The sequence below is a fragment of the Oncorhynchus mykiss genome, chromosome 22 (genome assembly GCF_013265735.2).
Source record: "Oncorhynchus mykiss isolate Arlee chromosome 22, USDA_OmykA_1.1, whole genome shotgun sequence".
In the NCBI taxonomy this organism is placed as follows: domain Eukaryota; kingdom Metazoa; phylum Chordata; class Actinopteri; order Salmoniformes; family Salmonidae; genus Oncorhynchus; species Oncorhynchus mykiss.
This window is the reverse complement of record NC_048586.1, coordinates 11,643,207-11,669,524: the sequence shown is the minus strand read 5'-3', so window position 1 is coordinate 11,669,524 and position 26,318 is coordinate 11,643,207. Positions and strand designations below refer to the sequence as shown.

Sequence of the window (26,318 nt, the reverse complement as noted above, 5' to 3'; positions counted from 1 at the left end):
TAGAATCTGGTCTGTTTTACATCTCTGCTTCCCCATAATGCATTGTGAGTCGACTCGGTCCCCAGGTCTCTTTGTTATACATTCTTTCCTCCTTGTTTACGTGTTAGTCTTGATTCACTTTTCAGACAGGTGACGTATATGCAGCAAATCTCCTTGTGTGGCCATGTGTGATTCTTTCACTTCTAAAGTACTTTTGTTATATGAGCTCAATATTGCTATGTTGGGCCCACAGACAGTGTGTTAGTGGGGCCCAATATCCCACCGAGCCGAAACCCAGAAAAGCCCAAAATGGGGACCAGCTGAGAAAATACACAGAGGAAGTGATGTCACCGGTCCAAATCCCCCAAAGTCGTCCATTACGGGGGTGACGCTGAGACGCTGACCACAAAGAGGGAACATGACACAGGTTTCACAGCGAGCAGAGATGGTTGTCCTTCGCTTTGACATTTCTGTTACCCTGACCCCCGCCAACGAGCTCAGTTTAGAAGGAAGACAGGAAAAAGGGAGAACAGTTGAGATGTAATTATAGGAGAAGGAAAACACATGCCGGCTGGAGACAGGGGGGTCATTTCAGAGGAGGCTACGCTATGGACGCTGTCAGATAGGAATTATCTCAGAGGGCTTGCATAACACACCTCCAGCAGCAGCCTTAGGAAAGGAGGGGGGGACGGAGGGGCATGGGGTGACGTGGTTGTTCTTGTTTCTCGGAGTAGAGAAAGTGGGAACTGCTTCTTTGTAGAGGGCAGCTGGAGTGTACCATTTCTACAGTTGTTGGGCCAAATGCTAACATTTCTGCACTTTTGTGCAAATCTTCAGTCTGTGATGTGATTCGGTGTGGTACTGTGTGTTCATCTCAAGTTAGGGCAAATAAGACTTCTCCTACCGCTAAAGTCTATTTGATTAATATTATGTTCATTATCTTTGCAAATGAAATAAGTATACTGTAGTGGACTATCCTTATAGATGCACAGCTTTTAATTTATACTGACAGACAATTTGTTTTATTCCTAGTTTGGTTGATTGTTCCATTTTCTTTGCCTGTGACAAAAGTCCAAATTACTTTATCCATAAAAAACCCTTACGTATACCGTGGCTTATGCACAAATTGAACCCACAATCTTTGTATTGACACCACCATGACCCGATCAACTGAGCCATCTGCAATTGAACACTAACCCTCTCCTCTTTATCTGTTCCATTTGCAGCCTGAAGAGTTCGAGGGGCTTCACTCACACACCTTCCGGGCGAAGACATTCAAGAAAAGCAAGCACTGTGGGGTGTGCAAACAGACCGTCAGCCAGGAGGGGCTCATCTGCAGAGGTTAGTCCTGACCTTGCCTGAGTGTTACCACGGTAACCATGGTCATATGGGGTCATCAAAGGGTCATTTGGGGTCTCCCAAGGTCACCGTTGTGGTCACTGAGTAATTACATTAAAGTAGCTCAGGGAATGTCAAGGGTTGGCAGGTTTTCAATTCACTCAATGATAGTTTGCTAATCAGGCTTTTAACTAATTTCATTGATTAGATTGATACAGGTAACTGTCAAAATAAAGGAAACACTTGAAGTAAATGAGGGATACAAAATATATTGAAAGCAGGTGCTTCCACACAGGTGTGTTTCCTGAGTTAATTAAGCAATTAAAACAGCCCATCATGCTTAGGGTCATGTATAAAAGTTGCCCATTATTTGGGCCACCATGGATAGAAGAAGAGATCTCTGTGACTTTGAAAAAGGGGTCTTAAAGGAGCATAGGGGGTTAAAAGCGTTGCGTGAGTCTCTCTCAGTCACTAGAGATCAACCCAATGGAATAATTATGGGAATTTCTGGAGCGGCGTCTAAGACAGTTTTCCACAACCATCAACAAAAGACCAAATGATGGAATTTCTTGTGCAAGAATGGTGTTGCATTCCTCTAATAAAGTTCCAGATACTTGTAGAATCTATGTCAAGGCTCATTGACGCTGTTCTGGCTCATGGTGGCCCAACACCCTATTAAGATACTTTATGTTGATGTTTCCTTTATATTGACAGTCACCTGTAGTTTGTTTAGTAAGCAAATTGAGTACTAGCTGGGTACTGAGGATTGAGCATTTGAAGTGGCTAAGTTTTTGAGTGAATTAGAGATCAACAAAAACAATGTAAAGAGAAAATACAAGCAATATAATAATATAGCTCTGTGAATCATCAACAGTAGATAGCCCTATATCCACTGCGTTGGCAAACCTACAGGCTAGACAGTAGACACACTGGGCTTGGCTGGTCACTGCTACTTGGCTAGTGGACATGTCTGCTTCTGCTGATAGTGCTGCATCGGTATGCTGGCAGGTTGTTTGGCCTAGTATCCAGAAGGGAAAGATTTGGCTTGCCTATTTCCCTTCCTCCTGGCACGGTATGGATATTTTATTCACAGTAAAGTGAAACAGAGGCATTCTCTTGGCTTAGTGTTTAACTCTGAGAGGACCTAGTATACTATAAGCATGCATTTTTTATTATTACCTTGTAGTTGTACTGTCCTCTTGGAAAGCAGACATTTATACATAATCGTGTGGCTGGCTGCTCCCTACAAAAAATACTTCATTACTAGTAACTACATTATGTCCTTTTGAAAGATTGTTGTTTTTCTGGTAACTGTATTGTTGTCTCTTCCCATTATATTACCATGATATATTATCCTCCTGAAATGGGCGTCTCTTATTTATATATTTACAGTCCTCTATGCTGGGTCCTGTGTGTGTTGCAGCTGTCTGTCCCTGCTCTCCCAAAGGGATGGCCTGTTAGGGTAGCCAGAATGCATAGGATCAATCATTTCCCCATAGACCACAATCGCTTCACTATCACATGGGTCAACCTCTTAGCCACTTACTCTGATGTGTTTCTGTGTCTGCTACTTTTTTTCCCTCTTATTGTGCATGTCTGTGCATACTTTTTCTTTGTGTGTCGTTGTAGTGAGCAAATGTGTATCTGGCCTTACTTGAAGCAAGAGCCCTTGACTCCTGCTGAGAGGCTTATCATGACACTTCAGCACCACCGGGGATGTCTCCCCTGTCAGAGCCTGTATAGATAGAATGTAACAGAGGATAGCTCCCCTGTCAGTCCGCCTGTATAGATAGATGGTAACAGAGGATGTCTCCCCTGTCAGAGCCTGTATAGATAGATAGAATGTAACAGAGGATAGCTCCCCTGTCTCTCAGCCTGTATAGATAGAATGTAACAGAGGATGGCTCCCCTGTCAGTCAGCCTGTATACTGTAGATAGATGGTAACAGAGGATAGCTCCCCTGTCAGTCCGCCTGTATACTGTAGATAGATGGTAACAGAGGCTAGCTCCCCTGTCAGTCAGCCTGTATACTGTAGATAGATGGTAACAGAGGCTAGCTCCCCTGTCAGTCAGCCTGTATAGATAGAATGTAACAGAGGATAGCTCCCCTGTCAGTCAATCTGTATACTGTAGATAGATGGTAACATAGGCTAGCTCCCCTGTCAGTCAGCCTGTATACTGTAGATAGATGGTAACAGAGGCTAGCTCCCCTGTCAGTCAACCTGTATACTGTAGATAGATGGTAACAGAGGCTTGGGTATTGAGTTGTCTGCTGTATTGACTACAACATGGCTGGTTCCATAGAGGCAACTGAGTATGGTAGTGTGTGCGCGTGTGTCTGTTTGCACGTGTTTGTACGTAAGTCTGTGTTTTATGTCTATGCTTGCCTGTGTTTGTGAGAGAGAGTTTAAATACGTCTGTGTGTGTGTGTCCTGTCTGCTTGGAGCAGATTTACGAGGGCCAGCCAGTGGGCTCTCAGGAAAGTACAAAATGAACAATAGAGGCCCACTCAGACAGCAACACACACGCTAACACACTCCATACAAGGACACAGCCTGGAGTAGCCAGCACTGATGAATCACTGAAATTGGTCTTGTTTCAGGACGGAGTGAACAAATGTGTTCATAAATCTCAGAATAAGATTTCAGATAAGGAGTTCTCCTTTACTATTTTTAATGAGGTTTGCGAAATATTGGTTCATGTGGTTAATTTTCTTTCAAATTTAGCCTAACAGGGTGGACATTTATGAGTGGGACATACCGACTAACTACAACAAACATGGAAAAATTGATACAATTCAGTGTTTTTATATATATTTAGCTTTGCACCATTATTTTCCCAGCAAATGATGATGACTTCCTGACTGAGGTGTCATTGTAGGAAGGGGTTGTTTTCTAAAATGGAGAATTACAACAAACTATATGTGATAACATCTACAATTCTGGGTATGCGACCAATATAGTTTTTGATTTGAACTAACACGATGGAAAGTGATATCAGAGACACACAGAAAAGCTTAAATAAAACAAACATAAATACAATAATCATTAAAAAAATGTTAATGATGAGAGAGACTTTAGGTAGGACTATAAAATAATGAATACATATTTAGTATTTCATGGCTTATATTTCTTGTGGAAGTTGATGAATAACACCTGGAGACAAAACACCCACATCCACTGAAAAAGTGTTGAAAATGCATAAAATGTCCTTTCAAGATGCATATTTTTGTGTTTTAAGGTAAAGACATCAGACCTTATATTTAAAACCTTTTGGAATCCACACATGATATTTCCTGGGGACAGAAAAGGCACCGCTTGGTAGGAATGACCCAGATGGGGTTTCAGAGTTATTAGTACATCGGCGAGCACTCTGAGGTAATGTGAAGTCATGTTCAGATGTTCCACCCACCCCAACACCCCCTTCCCTTCCGTAACACTGTTTACAAACACTCATCAGTCACATGGGTTCCCAATCATCATCCCAGCTCCACCACTTCCTCGCCTCTTGCCAGGATACGTTGCTAGGCTCCATGACAATAGGAGCGTATCCTGGCTGGTGACGCAGGTCTATTCAGCATGTGTTTGTTTCCAGTCAAAAGACTAGACCCTTAGCCTGGTCCCAAATCTGGGACCAGACTGTATCACTGCCCGGGTGGATGTGTTGACATGTTAGCCTACCATACTCACTGCATGGATGTGAGTGTGTTAACATTTTTAGAATACTTGATTTCAACGTATGAATGCATTGGAGATGATAACTGCTATTTGCTATACTGCATACAGTAGATGCATTAGGGTCAATTTGGATGCTAGCTAGTGGGGCCTTCAGAAAGTATTCACACCCCTTGATTTTTTTCACATTTCGTTGTTTTACAGCCTTTCAAAATTCAAAAGGCACTCGCACACCTGAGCAATCTTTTTTGCAGTGGCATGGTATCAGTTGAACAAGTAGAAGGAATAAGGAAACCGCACACTGCTCTTGATAGTATCACTGATCTTTAATGAGCTTACGTATCGGCCTCATGGCCTTCGTCAGAGCTGACCCGCCTAACTGCGCTCCTTAACACAACACCCACCAGCCAAACTCGGAAGCCAGCCGCACCAATGAGCACTGCTCAACATGCGACCGGGGTCAGCCTGCAGGCACCCGACCCGCCACAAGGAGCCAATTGTGCGCCGTCCCATGGGACTCCCGGCCACAGCCGGTTGTGGCACAGCCAGGGAATGAACCCAGGTCTGTAGTAACGCCTTAGACCCCTGCGTCACTCGGGAGGCCCGAAGCATGCATTTCTAAATGAAACACTGATTAAATTTGGTGAAAAGTGACTGCATGATTTTGTGCGTTATAATCAGTCAATTGAAGATGTGCTTAGAATTTCGAAACAACTGTCTTTTTGATGATCCGTTTTGAGTTTTCTACAAACTTGTGAAAATTGCACCAAAGCGATAAAAAAAAACGGTAGCATGTTTAAACATTACTCGTTGCTATATATAAATGGGCTGTGCTATGGTTTCATTAGTATCTTCTCATTGTCTGTGGCAGTACATCATGTTTGTCTTATTCAGTAGGACATTTTCCAGAGCTAGGAACTTTAACATTCTATGCACACCCCTGTTTCACTTAGTTTTTCTGGCTCGGGGTTAGAACTCAGATTTTCATCTGGTGTAACACAACTGTAGGCACTAACACACAATCACATGTGTACACTCACGCTTGTGCTTCTCTATTGTATAAATATATGCAGGGGAACATACAGTACATCCAAGTATTTACTTAAACATGAGCATACACATACAGTATACAAACATTGAAACATCTGGTGTGCAAAAACATGAGAACATACTGTACACACTACAATAAATCTTGACATAAACACTGAACACCTACGCACATGCACACACGCACACACACAGACACGTAGATAAACAAAACACACATGCACACACCCACACACACTCAGACACACCACCCCACCACATGAGGTTGGTGGCAACTTAATTGGGGAGGACAGACTCGTGGTAATGGCAGGAGCAGAATCAGTGGAATGGTATCAAATACATCAAACACATGGTTTCCATTCCATAGGTTCTGTACCAGCCATTATTATGAGCCATTCTCCCTTCAGCAGCCTCCACTGCACTCCACACACACGCACACACACACACACACAATTTCTTTATTTATCTTACTCTAACATGTTTAGCCACCACTTGCTGACTGAATCAATCAGTCAAATGCATTTATAAAGCTCTTTTTACATGTGCAGATGTCACAAAGTGCTATACAGAAACTCAGCCTAAAACCCCAAACAGCGAGCAATGCAGATGTGGAAGCACGGTGGCTAGGAAAAACTCCCTAGGAAGAAACCTAGAGAGGAACCAGGCTCTGAGGGGTGGCCAGTCCTCCTCTGGCTGTGCCAGGTGGAGATTATAACAGTACATGGCCAAGATGTTCAAACATTCATAGATGATCTGCAGTGTCAAATAATAATAATCACAGTGGTTCTAGAGGGTGCAAAAGGTCAGCACCTCAGGAGTAAATGTCAGTTGGCTTTTCATAGCCGATCATTCGGAGTTAGAGGCGGCAGGTGTGGTAGAGAGAGCGAGAGAGTCAAAAATAGCAGGTCCGGTACTAGGTAGCATGTCCAGTGAACAAGTCAGGGTTCCATAGCCGCAGGCAGAACAGTTGAAACTGGAGCAGCAGCACGACCAGGTGGACTGGGGACAGCAAGGAGTCATCAGGCCAGGTAGTCCTGAGGCATGGTCCTAGGGCTTAGGTCCGATGAGAGAAGAGAAATAGAAAGAGAGAGAGAAAGACAGAGAGAGAGAATTAGAGGGAGCATACTTAAATTCACACAGGACACCGGATAAGACAGGAGAAATACTCCAGATATAACAGACTGACCCTAGTGCCCCGACACATAAACTATTGCAGCATAATTACCTGGAGGCTGGGACAAGAGGGGTCCGGAGACACTGTGGCCCCATCCGACTATACCCCCGGACTGGGCCAACCAGGCAGGATATAACCCCAACCCACTTTGCCAAAGCACAGCCCCCTCACCACTAGAGGGATATCTTCAACCACCAACTTACTACCCTGAGACAAGGCTAAGTATAGACCATGAAGATCTCCCCCACGGCACGAACCCGAGGGGGGTGCCAACCCGAACAGGAAGATCATATCAGAGACTCAACCCACTCAAGTGACGCACACCTCCTAGGGACGGCATGAAAGAGCAACAGTAAGCCAGTGATTCAGCCCCCGTAATAGGGTTAGAGGCAGAGAATCCCAGTGGAAAGAGGGGAACCGGCCAGGCAGAGACAGCAAGGGTGGTTCGTCGCTCCAGTGCCTTTCCGTTCACCTTCACACCCCTGGGCCAGACTACACTCAATCATAGGACCTACTGAAGAGATGAGTCTTCAGTAAAGACTTAAAGGTCGAGACTGAGTCAGCGTCTCTCACATCGATAGGCAGACCATTCCATGAAAATGGAGCTCTATAGGAGAACGCCCTGCCTCCAGCTGTTTGCTTAGAAGCATCTTTGTGCATCTTTGTGTTGGTCCCCTCCCTTTCCTACTCATTAGCCAAATGAGAAGATCAGATGGATGATCATGACCATTAGTTCGTCTCTGTATGATGGATTGGCGTTGTCTCCTCAGTGTAATGTCGTTATCATAATCAGTTAAACGGTCATATGCTGAGATTACCATAATGGCAAGATAGGAGGGGAATTATTATGTAACATTATGGAGATGGTTTTAAGAAAGCACTAAGCAGTTTATATGCACCCACATACACATACACACTCACACACACAGCACACACATACAAACACAAACACACACTCCCACATACGGACCCATTAGCTGTTCGGCGTTGTGTATTGATTTAGTATTGAGATTGTATTAACTTGTCTAAACATTACTTGTTGCTGTATATACTGTAAATAGGCTGTGCTGTTTTTTCATTAGTATTTTCTCATTGTCTGTGGAAGTACATCATGTGTGTCTTATTCAGTAAGACATTTTCCAGAGCTAGGAACTTTAACATTCTATGCACACCCCTGTTTCACTTAGTTTTTCTGGCTCGGGGTTAGAACTCAGGTTTTCATCTGGTTGAACACAACTGTAGGCACTAACACACAATCACATGTGTACACTCACGCTTGTGCTTCTCTATTGTATAAATATATGCAGGGGAACAGACAGTACATCAAAGTTTTTACTTAAACATGAGCTTACACATATACATACATTAAAACATCGGGCTTGAAAAATCATGGGAACATACAGTACACATAAGTCCACAAATGCATGCATGCACACGCACACACACACACACACACACCCACTCGCACTCTAACGTGTTTAGTCACTTGCTGTATGAAGCATCTTTGTGTTGGTCCCCTCCCGTTCCTAGTCATTAGCCAAATGAGAAGATCAGATGGATGATCATGACCATTGGTTCGTCTCTGTATGATGGATTGGCATTGTCTCCTCAGTGTAATGTCATTATCATAATCAGTTAAACGGTCATATGCTGAGATTACCATAATGGCAAGATAGGAGGGGAATTATTATGTAACATTATGGAGATGGTTTTAAGAAAGCACTAAGCAGTTTATATGCACATGCACAAATGCACGCACACACACACAGCTGTAGGGCCTCAGCTTCACACTCACCCCAACAAGCGGTTGATTGGACCTCCATGTCCTTATTGGAAAACAGCCTTTCTGTTTTGTTGACATTATACTTCCAATGCCCCCTACTGGATTTCTCTAGACATTACAGGTCAATGGCCCTATCATAATGCTGTTTTAGATTTATAACACTGTTTTCAGGTACATTTCTTTTACCTCATCAGTTAAATGCACCTGATGATAATAACATGACACGGCTGAAAGTTAGCAGATTGTGGCCTCCAAGGACAATCTTGGCACAATTGCTGTTCAGTTAAGACATGCAGAAAAGCTGTTGAGTCAAGTCCACCACCAGAGGGGAGCAGAACAACAAATATGCTGCTTCTACAGGCCAGCCGAACAAACGACCTCTCCTTACCCGCCGTACTGCAGCAAACAGACTGCCCACCCACATAGGTATTTGACGGTGCAGAGACTACTTGAATAAAATGGATTATAAACATGAATTTAATCTGTGCTCAGAAAGGTTACTTTTCACATGTACAGTACCGTTCAAAAGTTTGGGGTCACTTAGAAATGTCCTTGTTTTTGAAAGAAAAGCCTTTTTTTTTTTTAACATAACATAGATCAGAAATACAGTGTAGACATTGTTTACTTTTTAAGGCAGATTTTTTATGGAATATCTACAAAGGCGTACAGACACCCATTGTCAGCAATCATCACTCCTGTGTTCCAATGGCACGTTGTGTTAGCTAATCCAAGTTTATAATTTTAAAATTCGAATTGATCATTAGAAAACCGTTTTGCAATTATGTTAGCACAGCTGAAAACGGTTGTGCTGATTAAAGATGCAATAAACTGTCCTTTTTTAGACTCGTTGAGTATCTGGAGCATCACCGTTTGTGAGTTCCATTACAGGCTCAAAATGGCCAGAAACAAAGTGCTTTCTTCTGAAACTCAACAGTATTCTTGCTCTGAGAAATGAAGGCTATTCCATGCGAGAAATTGCAAAGAAACTGATCTCGTAAAACACTGTGTACTACTCCCTTCACAGAACAGCGCAAACTGGCCCAAACCAGAATAGAAAGAGGAATGGGAGGCCCCGGTGCACAACTGAGCAAGAGGACAAGTACATTAGAATGTCTAGTTTGGGAAACAGACGCCTCACAAGTCCTCAACTGGCAGCTTCATTAAATAGTACCCGCAAAACACCAGTCTCAACGTCAACAGTAAAGAGGCGACTCGGGGATGCTGGCCTTCTATGCAGAATTTGTCTGATGAAACCAAAATTGAGCTCTTTGTCCTGAATGCCAAGCGTCACGTCTGGAGGAAACCTGGCACCATCCCTAAGGTGAAGCACGGTGGTGGCAGCATCATGCTGTGGGGATGTTTTTCAGCGGCAGGGACTCCGAGACTAGTTATGATCTAGGGAAAGTTGAATGGAGCAAAGTACAGAAAGATCCTTGATGAAAACCTGCTCAGGACCTCAGACTGGGGTGAAGGTTCACCTTCCAACAGGACAACAACCCTAAGCACACAGCCAAGACAATGCAGGAGTGGCTTCGGGACAGGTCTCTGAATGTCCTTGAACGGCCCAGCCAGAGCCTAGACATGAACCTAATCAAACATCTCTGGAGAGACCTGAAAATAGCTGTGCAGCGACGATCCCCATCCAGCTGACAGAGAATGAGAGGATCTGCAGAGAAGAACGGGAGAAACTCCCCAAATGCAGGTGTGCCAAGTTTGTTATACCCAAGAATATTATTGGATCTAATAGCTGCCAAAGGTGCTTCAACAAGTACTGAGTAAAGGGTCTGAATACTTACATAAATGTGATATTTCAGTTTTTGTTTCTCTAAAATTTTTAAAAACAATCTACAAACCTGTTTATGTTTGTCATTATGGGGTATTGTGTGTATATTGATGGAAATACAATTAATCAAGTTTAGAGTAAGGCTGTAATGTAATTTGAGAGAAATACATTTCTTGTGCGTATGAAACATTTCTGGGATCTTTTATTTCTGTTCAAGAAACAGTAACACTTTACATGGTGAGTTTATATTTTTGTTCAGTGTAGTTAATAGTTAACAAACATATTCTATAGAGAATGCACCTTTACCTCAAGGCTCCAACGTGAGCTGCGCTATAAACATCAAATAAGGGATCGATAGTGAACTATGCAGACTACATTGGCTAGTTTGAGAACCATGGTACCATCTCTGTTTTTTGCAACACTCCCATTTCATTACTGAAATAACACACTGCACAACACTTGTGTAAGAAGCAGCCCCTTCGACAAACTGGAAAATGTATCAAAGGAAACAGCTGGTTAAACAAACCAGTTTTGATATACCCTATACTCTGGAAATCCATATAGAAAATCTAGTTATGGAAACAAATGTTCTGCACTTTCCTATTCAACAAAAATCTCCCCACAGCCAACTCCCATCCACCACATGGTTTGGGGGAGATATTCTTCTCAGGATATTACCTATTCCCCTCGAAACCTCACGGGGAGAAACGCCTCGGTCAGTCAAAACCTAAGTTAACAAGGACAAGGGGGTGGCCAGCCAACGTGGGACTGTTGACCGATGATACTGTAGGTGTATAGAGGACGGAGCAGTATGACTCAGGACAGAAGAATGGTGGAGGTAGGGGTATGACATAGGAATGTTTGTACATGCAGACAAAAGTATGCAGATGTCTTCACGGGTCCAACAGACCCAACATTCAGAGACCTGTGTCCTAAATTCTGGCTTTTGTCTCAGATCTGGGTCAGGTCTGATATAATTGCCACGAGTCTCGGTTATGTGCAATTAAAATGTACCGAGTGGACCCATCCGCTGTTAATTTAATGTGTGTGAGGTGATGAGAACTGTGTGAGCTTGTAATCTGTGTCAGCCAATTGCAACTCAATAAAACATATAGCTTATGTCCAGCTGAAACTGGTTCTGGCTGCTCACCACACGTGCGCCTGCTGCTGATGAGATAGAGAGCGAGTGAAAGGAGCTTTGGCCTTGGCTACTGTTGATTGTGAAGAAGCCTTTTTAATTTAAGTAAAAGGAAAATTCTAAGAGAAAAAGTATAGTGAAAAGAAGCCTACAAGGTGAATGTCCTCTGGGACATGTTTTAGTGGACAAAGAGGAGAAGAACGTTGGCGCGGCCAAATGGAAAGTGTGTGCAACTCGCTATTCAGGTTTGATGCAGCTTTCATTTATTTATTTTCATATTTATTATAATTTGTTTTATTATTGTACACTGCTCAAAAAAATAAAGGGAACATCAAAATAACACATCCTAGATCTGAATGAATGAAATATTCTTATTAAATATTTTTTTCTTTACATAGTTGAATGTGCTGACAACAAAATCACACAAAAATCACATAAAATCACACAAGAATAATCAATGGAAATCAAATGTATCAACCCATGGAGGTCTGGATTTGGAGTCACACTCAAAATTAAAGTGGAAAACCACACTACAAGCTGATCCAACTTTGATGTAATGTCCTTAAAACAAGTCAAAATGAGGCCCAGTAGTGTGCGTGGCCTCCACGTCCCTGTATGACCTCCCTACAACGCCTGGGCATGCTCCTGATGAGGTGGCGGATGGTCTCCTGAGGGATCTCCTCCCAGACCTGGACTAAAGCATCCGCCAACTCATCTGAGCATCTCAACTCCTGGACAGTCTGTGGTGCAACGTGGCATTAGTGGATGGAGCGAGACATGATGTCCCAGATGTGCTCAATTGGATTCAGGTCTGGGGAACGGGCGGGCCAGTCCATAGCACCAATGCCTTCCTCTTGCAGGAACTGCTGACACACTCCAGCCACATGAGGTCTAGCATTGTCTTGCATTAGGAGGAACCCAGGGCAAGCCGCATCAGCATATGGTCTCACAAGGGGTCTGAGGATCTCATCTCGGTACCTAATGGCAGTCAGGCTACCTCTGGCGAGCACATGGAGGGCTGTGCGGCCCCCCAAAGAAATGCTACCCCACACCATGACTGACCCACCGCCAAACTGGTCATGCTGGAGGATGTTGCAGGCAGCAGAACGTTCTCCACGGCATCTCCAGACTCTGTCACGTCTGTCACATGTGCTCAGTGTGAACCGGCTTTCATCTGTGAAGAGCACAGGGCGCCAGTGGCGGATTTGCCAGTCTTGGTGTTCTCTGGCAAATGCCAAACGTCCTGCACGGTGTTGGGCTGTAAGCACAACCCCCACCTGTGGACGTCGGGCCCTCATACCACCCTCATGGAGTCTGTTTCTGACCGTTTGAGCAGACACATGCACATTTGTGGCCTGCTGGAGGTCATTTTGCAGGGCTCTGGCAGTGCTCCTCCTGCTCCTCCTTGCACAAAATCGGAGGTAGCGGTCCTGCTGCTGGGTTGTTGCCCTCCTACGGCCTTCTCCACGTCTCCTGATGTACTGGCCTGTCTCCTGGTAGCGCCTCCATGCTATGGACACTACGCTGACAGACACAGCAAACCTTCTTGCCACAGCTCGCATTGATGTGCCATCCTGGATGAGCTGCACTACCTGAGCCACTTGTGTGGGTTGTAGACTCCGTCTCATGCTACCACTAGAGTGAAAGCACCGCCATCATTCAAAAGTGACCAAAACATCAGCCAGGAAGCATAGGAACTGAGAAGTGGTCTGTGGTCACCACCTGCATAACCACTCCTTTATTGGGGGTGTCTTGCTAATTGCCTATAATTTCAACCTATTGTCAAATCAAATCAAATTTATTTTATAAAGTGCCTTGCGAAAGTATTCGGCCCCCTTGAACTTTGCGACCTTTTGCCACATTTCAGGCTTCAAACATAAAGATATAAACTGTATTTTTTTGTGAAGAATCAACAACAGGTGGGACACAATCATGAAGTGGAACGACATTTATTGGATATTTCAAACTTTTTTAACAAATCAAAATCTGAAAAATTGGGCGTGCAAAATTATTCAGCCCCTTTACTTTCAGTGCAGCAAACTCTCTCCAGAAGTTCAGTGAGGATCTCTGAATGATCCAATGTTGACCTAAATGACTAATGATGATAAATACAATCCACCTGTGTGTAATCAAGTCTCCGTATAAATGCACCTGCACTGTGATAGTCTCAGAGGTCCGTTAAAAGCGCAGAGAGCATCATGAAGAACAAGGAACACACCAGGCAGGTCCGAGATACTGTTGTTAAGAAGTTTAAAGCCGGATTTGGATACAAAAAGATTTCCCAAGCTTTAAACATCCCAAGGAGCACTGTGCAAGCGATAATATTGAAATGGAAGGAGTATCAGACCACTGCAAATCTACCAAGACCTGGCCGTCCCTCTAAACTTTCAGCTCATACAAGGAGAAGACTGATCAGAGATGCACTCTGGGTGAACTGCAGAGATCTACAGCTGAGGTGGGAGACTCTTTCCATAGGACAACAATCAGTCGTATATTGCACAAATCTGGCCTTTATGGAAGAGTGGCAAGAAAGCCATTTCTTAAAGATATCCATAAAAAGTGTTGTTTAAAGTTTGCCACAAGCCACCTGGGAGACACACCAAACATGTGGAAGAAGGTGCTCTGGTCAGATGAAACCAAAATTGAACTTTTTGATAACAATGCAAAACGTTATGTTTGGCGTAAAAGCAACACAGCTGAACACACCCTCCCCACTGTCAAACATGGTGGTGGCAGCATCATGGTTTGGGCCTGCTTTTCTCCAGCAGGGACAGGGAAGATGGTTAAAATTGATGGGAAGATGGATGGAGCCAAATACAGGACCATTCTGGAAGAATAATCGCAGCAAAAGGTGGCGCTACAAAGTATTAACTTAAGGGGGCTGAATAATTTTGCACTCCCAATTTTTCAGTTTTTGATTTGTTAAAGTTTGAAATATCCAATAAATGTCGTTCCACTTCATGATTGTGTCCCACTTGTTGTTAATTATTCACAAAAAAATACAGTTTTATATCTTTATGTTTGAAGCCTGAAATGTGGCAAAAGGTCGCAAAGTTCAAGGGGGCCGAATACTTTCGCAAGGCACTGTATATTTATTTTTATATAGCCCTTCGTACATCAGCTGATATCTCAAAGTGCTGTACAGAAACCCAGCCTAAAACCCCAAACAGCAAGCAATGCAGGTGTAGAAGCACGGTGGCTAGGAAAAACTCCCTAGAAAGGCCAAAACCTAGGAATAAACCTAGAGAGGAACCAGGCTATGTGGGGTGGCCAGTCCTCTTCTGGCTGTGCCGGGTGGAGATTATAACAGAACATGGCCAAGATGTTCAAATGTTCATAAATGACCAGCATGGTCGAATAATAATAAGGCAGAACAGTTGAAACTGGAGCAGCAGCACGGCCAGGTGGACTGGGGACAGCAAGGAGTCATCATGTCAGGTATTCCTGGGGCATGGTCCTAGGGCTCAGGTCCTCCGAGAGAGAGAAAGAAAGAGAGAATTAGAGAGAGCATATGTGGGATGGCCAGTCCTCATTCTGGCTGTGCCGGGTGGAGATTATAACAGAACATGGCCAAGATGTTCAAATGTTCATAAATGACCAGCATGGTCGAATAATAATAAGGCAGAACAGTTGAAACTGGAGCAGCAGCACGGCCAGGTGGACTGGGGACAGCAAGGAGTCATCATGTCAGGTAGTCCTGGGGCATGGTCCTAGGGCTCAGGTACTCCGAGAGCGAGAAAGAGAGAAGGAGAGAATTAGAGAACGCACACTTAGATTCACCCAGGACACCGAATAGGACAGGAGAAGTACTCCAGATATAACAAACTGACCCTAGCCCCCCGACACATAAACTACTGCAGCATAAATACTGGAGGCTGAGACAGGAGGGGTCTATTCCATTTGCACAACAGCATGTGAAATTTATTGTCAATCAGTGGACAGTTTGATTTCACAGAAGTGTGATTGACTTGGAGTTACATTGTGTTGTTTAAGTGTTCCCTTTATTCCCTATATCATTATTATTATTGTAGGCCTACAGTATTTAAGCATCTTGTCACGTTCGTCATATTGATGAGACCAAGGCGCAGCGTGATAAGCATACATTCTTCTTTTAATTAACAAATAAACACTAAACAAACTAACAAAGAAACAAAATGAATGTGAAGCTATATAACACGAATGCTGACAGGCAACTACACATAGACAATAACCCACAAAACCAAAATGGCAACCTAAATAGGATCCCCGATAACGATAAACAGCTGTCTGATTAGGAACCAATTCAGGCCACCATAGACCTACATATACCTAGACATACTGAAATCCCATAGATATACAAAAAAAACCTAGACAGGGCAAAAACACCTAGACAATCTAAAAACTAAACCAACCACCCTTGGTGGCCATCTAACCTCGGTGGCGGCTCTGGTTCTGGACGCCGCCCCCCTTCTTTACACTGAGTCCGCTCTTGTATCACTGACCCGTGGATCATCGTCGGAGGCTCTGGACTGCGGATCCTCGCCGTAGGCCCCAGGCTGGGGACCCTCGTTGCGTGGATCATCGCCGGATATTCTGGACTGAGGACCGTCGCTGGAGACGCCGGACTGGGGGCCGTTGCTGGAGACCCCGGACTGGGAACCGTCGCTGGAGACCCCGGACTGTGGCCCGTCGTTGGAGACCCCGGACTGTGGCCCATCGTTGGAGGTTCTGGACTGTGGCCCGTCGTTGGAGGTTCCGGACTGTGAACTGTCGCCGGACGCTCTGGACTGGGTACTGTTGCCGGACGCTCTGGACTGCCGAGGCGCACTGGAGGCCTGGTGCGTGGTGCCGGAACTGGTAGTACCGGGCTGGTGACACACACCTCAGGGCAAGTGCGGGGAGCAGGCACAGGACGTACTGGACTGTGGAGGCGCACTGGAGGTCTAAAGTGTAGAGCTGACACAACCCGTCCTGGCTGGATGTTTATTTTTACCCTGCAAATGCAGAGCGCTGGCACGTATCCTCGCTGTTCCTCTATTCTCCTGTATTTCACCTCGTAGTATCGCCGCTCCGCTTTCGCTGCCTCTAACTCCACCTTAGGACGGCGATACTCCCCCGGCTGTGTCCAGGGTCCTGCTCTATCTAATATCTCCTCCCAGGTCCATCTCCCCATTAAGCGCTGTTCCTCCTTTTCACGCTGCTTGGTCCTGGTTTGGTGGGTTATTCTGTCACGTTCGTCATATTGATGAGACCAAGGTGGAGCGTGATAAGCATACATTCTCCTTTTAATTAACGAATACAGGACAAAAACACTGAGACAATACAAAAACTAAACCAACCACCCTTGTCACACCCTGACGTAACCAAAATAATAAAGAAAACAGAGATAACTAAGGTCAGGGCGTGACACATCTAAACTAGGTCTTTACACATGAAAAAACTGTTTTGTTTCATTTTGTTGATACATTTTCATTGGCCAAATTTTTATGTTGATCTTTTCCAGAAGTTGCAAAACTTAATTTAATGCTGCAATACACTGTGTACAAAACATGAATATAACGAGTGCGCTAAGAGTTTGGGGGGGGAACATAATACAAAACAGGAAACACGAACAACCCACAGACAAGAAACAGAAACAGAAACCATAATGCCCGGGGAAGGATCCAAAGGGAGTGACATATATAGGGAAGGTAATCAGGGAGGTGATAGATTCCAGGTGAGTCTAGTGACACGCAGGTGCAACAATGGTGATAGGTGTGCGCCATAACGAGCAGCCTGGTGACCTAGAGGCCGGAAAGGGAGCACACATGACAATTAAGGACACCTGCTCGTTCCATAAAATAGACTGACTAGGTGAATCCAGGTAAAAGCTATGATCCCTTATTGATGTCACTTGTTAAATCCACTTCAATCAGTGTAGACGAAGGGGAGGAGACAGGTTAAAGAAGGATTTTTAAGCCTTGAGACAATTGATACATGGATTGTGTACATGTGTGACATTCAGAGGGTGAATGGGCAAGTTTCTCATGTGTATCAAGAATGGTCCACCACCAAAAGTCTATCCAGCCAGTGGTGTAAAGTACTTAAGTAAAACATACTTCAACGTACTACTTAAGTCGTTTTTTGGGGTATCTGTACTTTACTTTACTATTTATATTTTTGACAACTTTTACTTTGACTTCACTACATTCCTAAGGAAAATAATGTAAGTTTTACTCCATACATTTTCCCTGACACCCCAAAATACTTTTGAATGCTTAGCATAACAGGAAAACAGTCCAAAACACGCACTTCTCAAGAGAACATCCCTGGTCATCCCTACTGCCTCTGGTCTGACGGACTCACTAAACACAAAATGCTTCATTTGTCAATTATGTCTGAGTGTTGGAGTGTGCCCCTGGCTATCCGTAAATGAAATAAACAAGGAAGTCTGGTTTGCTTAATGTAAAGAATGTGAAATGATTTATACTTTTACTTTTGATACTTAAGTATATTTGAGCAACTACATTTACTTTTGATACTTAAGTATATTTATTTACTCAAGTAGTATTTTGTTGGATGACTTTCACTTTTACTTGATTTGTTTTCTGTTAATTTTAGGGTAACTTTACTTTTACTCAAGTATGACACTTGGGTACTTTTTCCACCACTGCATCCAGTCAACTTGACACAACTGTCGGAAGCATTGGAGTCAACATGGGCCAGCATACCTGTGGAATGCTTTCGACACCTTGTGGAGTCAATGCCCAATGAATTGAGGCTGTTCTTAGGACAAAGGGGGGGGGGGGGGGGGGGGGGGGGGTGGTTGCAACTCAATATTAGGAAGGTATCCTTAATGTTTTGTACACTCTGTGTTTTGTACACCTGTTCGTATTTTCCCTATAAACAGTGATTTGACTTAGGCCTGCTTTTGATATTACCCTAATAAAGTTAAGAAACGTTATTGTCTTATGGCTATTGTTAGGCTTAGCTTTGCAGGCCTATGAAGGCAGTGCGCACCAGCTTTACAAATGACTCCGACAGTGGAACTTGAGGTGAGGAAGAATGTTATAATTCTTATCTTGATGTTTAAAAAAAATCTGATAGAAAATTAAGGAATTATCCTCTTTCTGTACACCTATATCTGTAAAGAAGTAGTATAAAGCCATGTTAGTGTCAGGAAATGTGTCCGGCATATCTCTATTTTTCTCTCGGTCTCTCTAGGCCTAAGCTTCTCTTCCTTTGTATTTATATCATATAGTGCATGCCTAGGCCCATAGGCATACTGTATATGAATGAACTGCCCTGATGCATTTAGTGCTCATATCTCTGACAGCTGAACCATATTATTTTTGAAAAGTAAAAAAAAAACAATAAAACAATAGGCTATAAAGTTTTGAATATGCTACACATCAAAACTATATAATGAATATATTTTTGTCATTTGTTATAGGCAGTTTTTAAGCACAAGTAACTGTGCATCGTTTGGCCAATATCGCTCGTTTATTGATTGCGCTGACAGCGCTCGGTCAGAGGTTTCTTTCTCTGTCTGTTTCTACTCTCGGATCTCAACGGGTCTCTCGTATCCGAACCGGCACGGGTCTTATTTGGGTCTGTTTTTCCACGGGCGCGATGCACAACTTAATTTAATGCCGCAATTTAATAACCCGTTCGTATTTTCCCTATAAACAATGACCTGACTTATGCCTACTTTTGATATTGCCCTAATAATGTTACAAAACATTTGTGAAGGTTTGGTGTGGTATGGTTATTATTAGGCTTAGATAAGACCTCGTAACGTACACACACACACACACACACACACACACACACACACACACACATACATACAAATACACACACGCTTCCATCACACCCCATCACACTCACCTGTCACCCCAGTTAGTCACACTGTAAAACAGATATTTTCCAGTAAGTTACTGCAATTTATTTTACAGTACAGCTATTCTAATCCATTTTATGGTAATCAATTTTATGGTACCCAAAATTACTGTAATATAATTTACATTATAAACTGGGTGGTTCGAGCTCTGAATGCTGATTGGCTGACAGCTGTTGTATATCAGACCGAATACCATGGGTTAGACAAAACATGCTAGCAGATACCCATAGATTTCCAATCATTCTGCTAAAGCTAGTTAGCATTGGATTGTGAAACTAGTGATGTTACAGTGCCTTGCGAAAGTATTCGGCCCCCTTGAACTTTGCGACCTTTTGCCACATTTCAGGCTTCAAACATAAAGATATAAAACTGTATTTTTTTGTGAAGAATCAACAACAAGTGGGACACAATCATGAAGTGGAACGACATTTATTGGATATTTCAAACTTTTTTAACAAAGCAAAAACTGAAAAATTGGGCGTGCAAAATTATTCAGCCCCCTTAAGTTAATACTTTGTAGCGCCACCTTTTGCTGCGATTACAGCTGTAAGTCGCTTGGGGTATGTCTATCAGTTTTGCACATCGAGAGACTGACATTTTTTCCCATTCCTCCTTGCAAAACAGCTCGAGCTCAGTGAGGTTGGATGGAGAGCATTTGTGAACAGCAGTTTTCAGTTCTTTCCACAGATTCTCGATTGGATTCAGGTCTGGACTTTGACTTGGCCATTCTAACACCTGGATATGTTTATTTTTGAACCATTCCATTGTAGATTTTGCTTTATGTTTTGGATCATTGTCTTGTTGGAAGACAAATCTCCGTCCCAGTCTCAGGTCTTTTGCAGACTCCATCAGGTTTTCTTCCAGAATGGTCCTGTATTTGGCTCCATCCATCTTCCCATCAATTTTAACCATCTTCCCTGTCTGTCCCTGCTGAAGAAAAGCAGGCCCAAACCATGATGCTGCCACCACCATGTTTGACAGTGGGGATGGTGTGTTCAGCTGTGTTGCTTTTACGCCAAACATAACGTTTTGCATTGTTGCCAAAAAGTTCCATTTTGGTTTCATCTGACCAGAGCACCTTCTTCCACATGTTTGGTGTGTCTCCCAGGTGGCTTGTGGCAAACTTTAACCGACACTTTTTGTGGATATCTTTAAGAAATGGCTTTCTTCTTGCCACTCTTCCATAAAGGCCAGATTTGTGCAATATACGACTGATTGTTGTCCTATGGACAGAGTCTCCCACCTCAGCTGTAGATCTCTGCAGTTCATCCAGAGTGATCATGGGCCTCTTGGCTGCATCTCTGATCAGTCTTCTCCTTGTATGAGCTGAAAGTTTAGAGGGACGGCCAGGTCTTGGTAGATTTGCAGTGGTCTGATACTCCTTCCATTTCAATATTATCGCTTGCACAGTGCTCCTTGGGATGTTTAAAGCTTGGGAAATCTTTTTGTATCCAAATCCGGCTTTAAACTTCTTCACAACAGTATCTCGGACCTGCCTGGTGTGTTCCTTGTTCTTCATGATGCTCTCTGCGCTTTTAACGGATCTCTGAGACTATCACAGTGCAGGTGCATTTATACAGAGACTTGATTACACACAGGTGGATTGTATTTATCATCATTAGTCATTTAGGTCAACATTGGATCATTCAGAGATCCTCACTGAACTTCTGAAGAGAGTTTGCTGCACTGAAAGTAAAGGGGCTGAATAATTTTGCATGCCCAATTTTTCAGTTTTTGATTTGTTAAAAAAGTTTGAAATATCCAATAAATGTCGTTCCACTTCATGATTGTGTCCCACTTGTTGTTGATTCTTCACAAAAAAATACAGTTTTCTATCTTTATGTTTGAAGCCTGAAATGTGGCAAAAGGTCGCAAAGTTCAAGGGGGCCGAATACTTTCGCAAGGCACTGTATATTTGATACCGGAGCTCCAAGGTATGCTTTGAAATAGCTAAGCAGCTAACTTCAAAACAGTGTGCCGATGTGTTTATCACTTTATCAGAAGTACTTAATCCGTGACGACCGAATCTTCATTTCATTTTGTGTTTTTTTTCTCGCAAAATGCGAGATCCCACTAGTTTTGCCGTGGTTTCGGTGCTTTCTTCGATTCCCAGCTTCTTTCAGACTTCGACCTCTACTGGACAGGATTTTGTACATGTCGTTTCACCATTCAGGAATGTGAGTGTATGAGGTCCAATCCCATTGAAATTGTTTTTTGTTAAACCACACTTTATGTACTGTTCAAATAATTTATTTGATTTAGTATAGTATAAGCTTCTGTCTTAAGCATCCTAAATAATGCCATAGATTCCATTTAAAAAACAACAACTTGTAAAGCATTAAATACACACACACACATTGCACAAGATTACTTCAACCTTTAAAGTAATCTTGGTATTCCAACTGATTATAGATGAATAAAGCTGACGATTTACTGCAGCGCCAAATAATTTTGATGAAAGCAGTTAAAAATTGTTTTATTTTTTTTAATATCTGATAATCACACGCTGCTATTTATTGCTGACTGGCAGATGTCACAAATATGCAATGTGAATAGATAATGAAGCTCTGAGTAATGAACCGTTTTCATGGCATAATTTGGTAAATGTGTTGAAGCCTTCAGAAAGCCTTGTTTTCCAAACACTATGCGAAACTACCTCTAACTTCCTTCATGCTGGACACAGTGACATAAAAGTGGTATCCACAAGTTTATCTGACTCTGGGGAAGTAGATAAAAGGCCATAATCCTAAAGTATCCCTTCAAACTGGTACAGTACTCTCACTAACAGGTGCAACAAATACGGCTACTTACAAGGCAAGCCTTTAAATAGGATATTGAGACAGCGATTCTTTCTCCTACCACAATATTTTTTTTTCTACAATGCACCAACATTTACAGTATGCTGCAGTAAATATATACCGCAAACAGTGATACAATACATTATTGTTGAATTGTTTTGATAATAAAATCAGAAATTGCTAACAGAGAATATTCAATGATACCTTACAGCATACCAACGGATAGTTGTTTTTTTAACTTGCACTTTATGCCTTTAACAAAGCTTCTAAACTGAAAGTGACTACAGGACAAAACCTGTCAAAAGGATATGGCATGCCACTCAACCATTAAAGGTTACAGACTTGCTGCCACTGATCTGTTTCCTATACAGTATAAATGTAATTGTTAGGGAACTACTTCCACGTATCCCTGCAATTGGTACAGCACTCTCACTAACGAGTGCAACACATATAGCCTATTGTGAGGCAAGTCTCAAAGTATGTTCATGAGGGTGACACAACAATACCATGCACCCACTAGTGTTCAAAGGGTTTTGGTGCGGTTACAGCATTCTCACTCATGGGTACAACAAACACCTTAAAATATGTTAATGAGCCAGAGACTATTTCCCTGCCCACACAATTTTCCCACAATGCAGCATCATTAATACTGTAAAACACATTTTGCTGTGAAATTACAGAAAGGTCTTACAGTGTGCTGTAACACAAATGTACCGTATTTTACTGTGGATTCTACAATAGTCTACTGTATTCAGTTTATACAGTCTCATACTATCAGTAATACAGTAAGTTACTGATAAAATTAAAAAAAACTGCTAACAGTGCAGCAGTGCGTGTGGCTGGTTTGTTTGTATGGTTACTCGGCATGTTAGCAGCGCAAACAGCAGGAGGTAAACATTTACTCTGGTAGATACACTGCTGCCCCGGTGAGGGATGGTGGTTCGGCAACTTGTGTAGCTGTGGTATGCTAAGCACATAGTTTGGGCCTAAGTATTAAAGGTCAAAGTAATCTTGTGCAAAGTGTGTGTGTGTGCGTGTATTTAAGTACATGCATATGAGTGTGTTTATGTGTCTGTCATAGTGTACAGTAATGGGCAGAGCAGGATGTTTACATGTACATATGTGGGTGTGTATGTTTGTGTGTCTGGTGTCTGTAACATTCTACTGTAGGGGGCAGGACAGTGCATGGTACATGGTGTGTGTGTATTTAGTTCATCTGTGTATAAGTACTGTAAGAGTGAGAAAAGGACTGTGTGTGTGTGTGTATTGTATGTGCCCTATAGGTTCTGTGTGTGTGTATGAGAGAGGAAATAGCCCAGCCCTGCTCTCTTGATTGTTCTCTCTCTCTCTCTCTCTCTCTCTCTCTCTCTCTCTCTCTCTCTCTCTCTCTCTCTCTCTCTAGCCGGGCTTAGCCGGGCTTAGCCCATCCCTTTGGGAGTCCTGACCCATTACAAAGGACCCGGGTGAGGAAATAGCCCTAGCCCCATTCCCTCCCTCCCTCCTAAAGAGCATTCCTCAAGCCATGAGTCAGATAGGAACCAGCCCCTCAATGCTCCTCATCATCTCTTCCATGTGGACCAACACCCAACTCCCATTGCTTGCTAACGGTTATCCTATATCCATCCTCTCTCCCCATTTCTTTATTTTCTTGCGTATTCTCGCATTTTCTTTCACTTTCTCCCCTTCTTTCTTTGCTAGTCACTATTTTCTTTCATCTCCATGGTTTTGGACCTCCGTCTCTGTGACCTTTTCTAATCCATCCTTCCCTTGTCTTCTCCACTGCCTCCTCTCCTTTTCTAGCCCATCATATCTCAATGTATCTCCTCTACTCGGGCCTCTCCTCTCTACCCACAACTCTATCCCTCATCTTCATCCCTTCTTAACCCTCTCCTTCGTTCCCCTTCTTTCTTTAATTCTCCCCTGTTTACACTGCAGAGCTCTAACTTCCTAACAAGGCAAAAGCCTGACCGGGCCCTTCTGAGCTGGCCACCTTCACACCCAATATGGAAGTCCTCCCCTCGCTGTCTTTCACTCTTCCCCAGGGGAGTATGCTTACTCAGGGATCACGTGCTGGGCACAGAGCTGATCAGTGTATCTGCACTGTGTGATGAGGTGGGAGGAGCATAGATTGGTGGTATTCCAGAGACAAATATAGTGTAGTGTTTTCTCTTTTTGGTTGTACATGAGTTGAGCTCTTGCTCAATCTCTTGTGTGCTATACGTACTTCAGCAATAAGGCACAAGAGGCCGCGCTATATCAAGAATATAGTCACATGTAAATGGAGTTGTTCTTACCAACGCGTAAAGGTGAATTACTTTTAGTATTTAAACAGTGCCGTGCTCTTTGACTGGATAAAATAAGTCCATTGTGCTGGACCCTGGGAACCAGCGTCTCCTCTGGGTTGGAGCATCATGGTGTTGGTTTGCACTCTGCCACACTCCTCCCAATAAGGCCTTTAATTAAAGACTCAAAGTGGCTCTCAAATGTTACCCCCTCGTGTGCAAATGTAGTCTGGCGTGCCTAAATATAAACACTAATTAGATGGTTGGGCTATTTATATTCATTCAGATTTACTTGCGAGGTAAAAATGATCTCGTAGTATTTTTTGTGAAGTAAGATAAAGTGAATGCCCCAGTCCTGAGCACTGATGGTGACTGTAATCCTGTGAGTCATATGTTGTACACACATGACCCACTGGTATGGTATAATATGGTCTAAAATTAGTATGGTTAGTGTAATTTGGAGTGTGGTGCATCTCTTTCCAGCTTGGATGATTCTCCCCTTGTGGTTAGAACCAAACCCAGACAAGCATCTCAGCTCTCAGACCCCCAGGCCCTGCACATACTTCAAATTAGACTAGCTATACTAATTTCTCTAGGCCCTGCACAACTCTCTCCAGGCCCTGCACATTTACCATAATCCAACTCCAAGGTTAGCACAGGAGGCCACATGCTAACAAAAACATCCCGTGAAGCCCCCCTCCCTCCCCTCTGCTTCTAACTCGATAGGAACCCCATTTCACACAATGATGGGAGGGGCCGTCTTTAATCTTCAAATCAATGACTTAAAGGAATAGTTCGGGATTTTGGCAATGAGGCCCTTTATCTAGTTCCCCAGAGTCAGATGAACTAGTGGATACCATTTTGAAGGAAGTTAGTATGAAGGAAGTTAGTGCTAGTTTCGCGAGCCAATGCCAACAAGGGTTAGCGCAATGACTGGAAGTGTGCATGCTAGCTGTTCCATCAGACTCCCAGTCATTGCGCTAACTCTAGTGAGCAACTTCCTTCAAACGACACGCAGAAACATACAAATGGTATCCACAAATTCATTTGACTTTGGGGAAGTAGGAAAAGGGTCTCATTGCCAACATCCCGAACTACCCCTGTAAGGGCTAACCATAGTAAATATTACACTCACATGTAAAAATGTGGCTTGCGGCGAGATTCAGGAAGAATCACATGTTACATAAGGTGTGGTGTGGTTCCAGAGAAAGCATAGACTTTTCATACTTGAGTTGGAAAGCGTCCGCTTGAGCCCACTGAACGGCCTTTTGATTTTCAAACCTTTGAGGGGATCATCTGTGGCTGACAATTTATGACCTGCTGGGCCAGGTGCTTTCCCCTGTTGATCCCCCCCCATTTGTAGAAATAGCAGGGAATCACAGAGAGGGAAGGAGGGAGGGAATGAGGGAGAGAAAGAGAGGCTAGCAGGCCACTGTTGTGAGATCCCGAATGGTCCAAATC

At 43.3% G+C, this 26,318-nt stretch overlaps 1 protein-coding gene across 1 annotated transcript in view; it reads left to right on the top strand.

Moving 5' to 3' along the window:
- The window catches only part of tns1b (tensin 1b), a 304,662-nt gene that overhangs the window by 122,045 nt on the left and 156,299 nt on the right, over positions 1 to 26,318 (top strand). Inside the window, exon 2 of the mRNA XM_036958729.1 lies at positions 1,206 to 1,320. Within this exon, the coding sequence (XP_036814624.1) occupies positions 1,206 to 1,320 (115 nt within the window). The remainder of the gene's footprint in view (positions 1 to 1,205; positions 1,321 to 26,318) is intronic.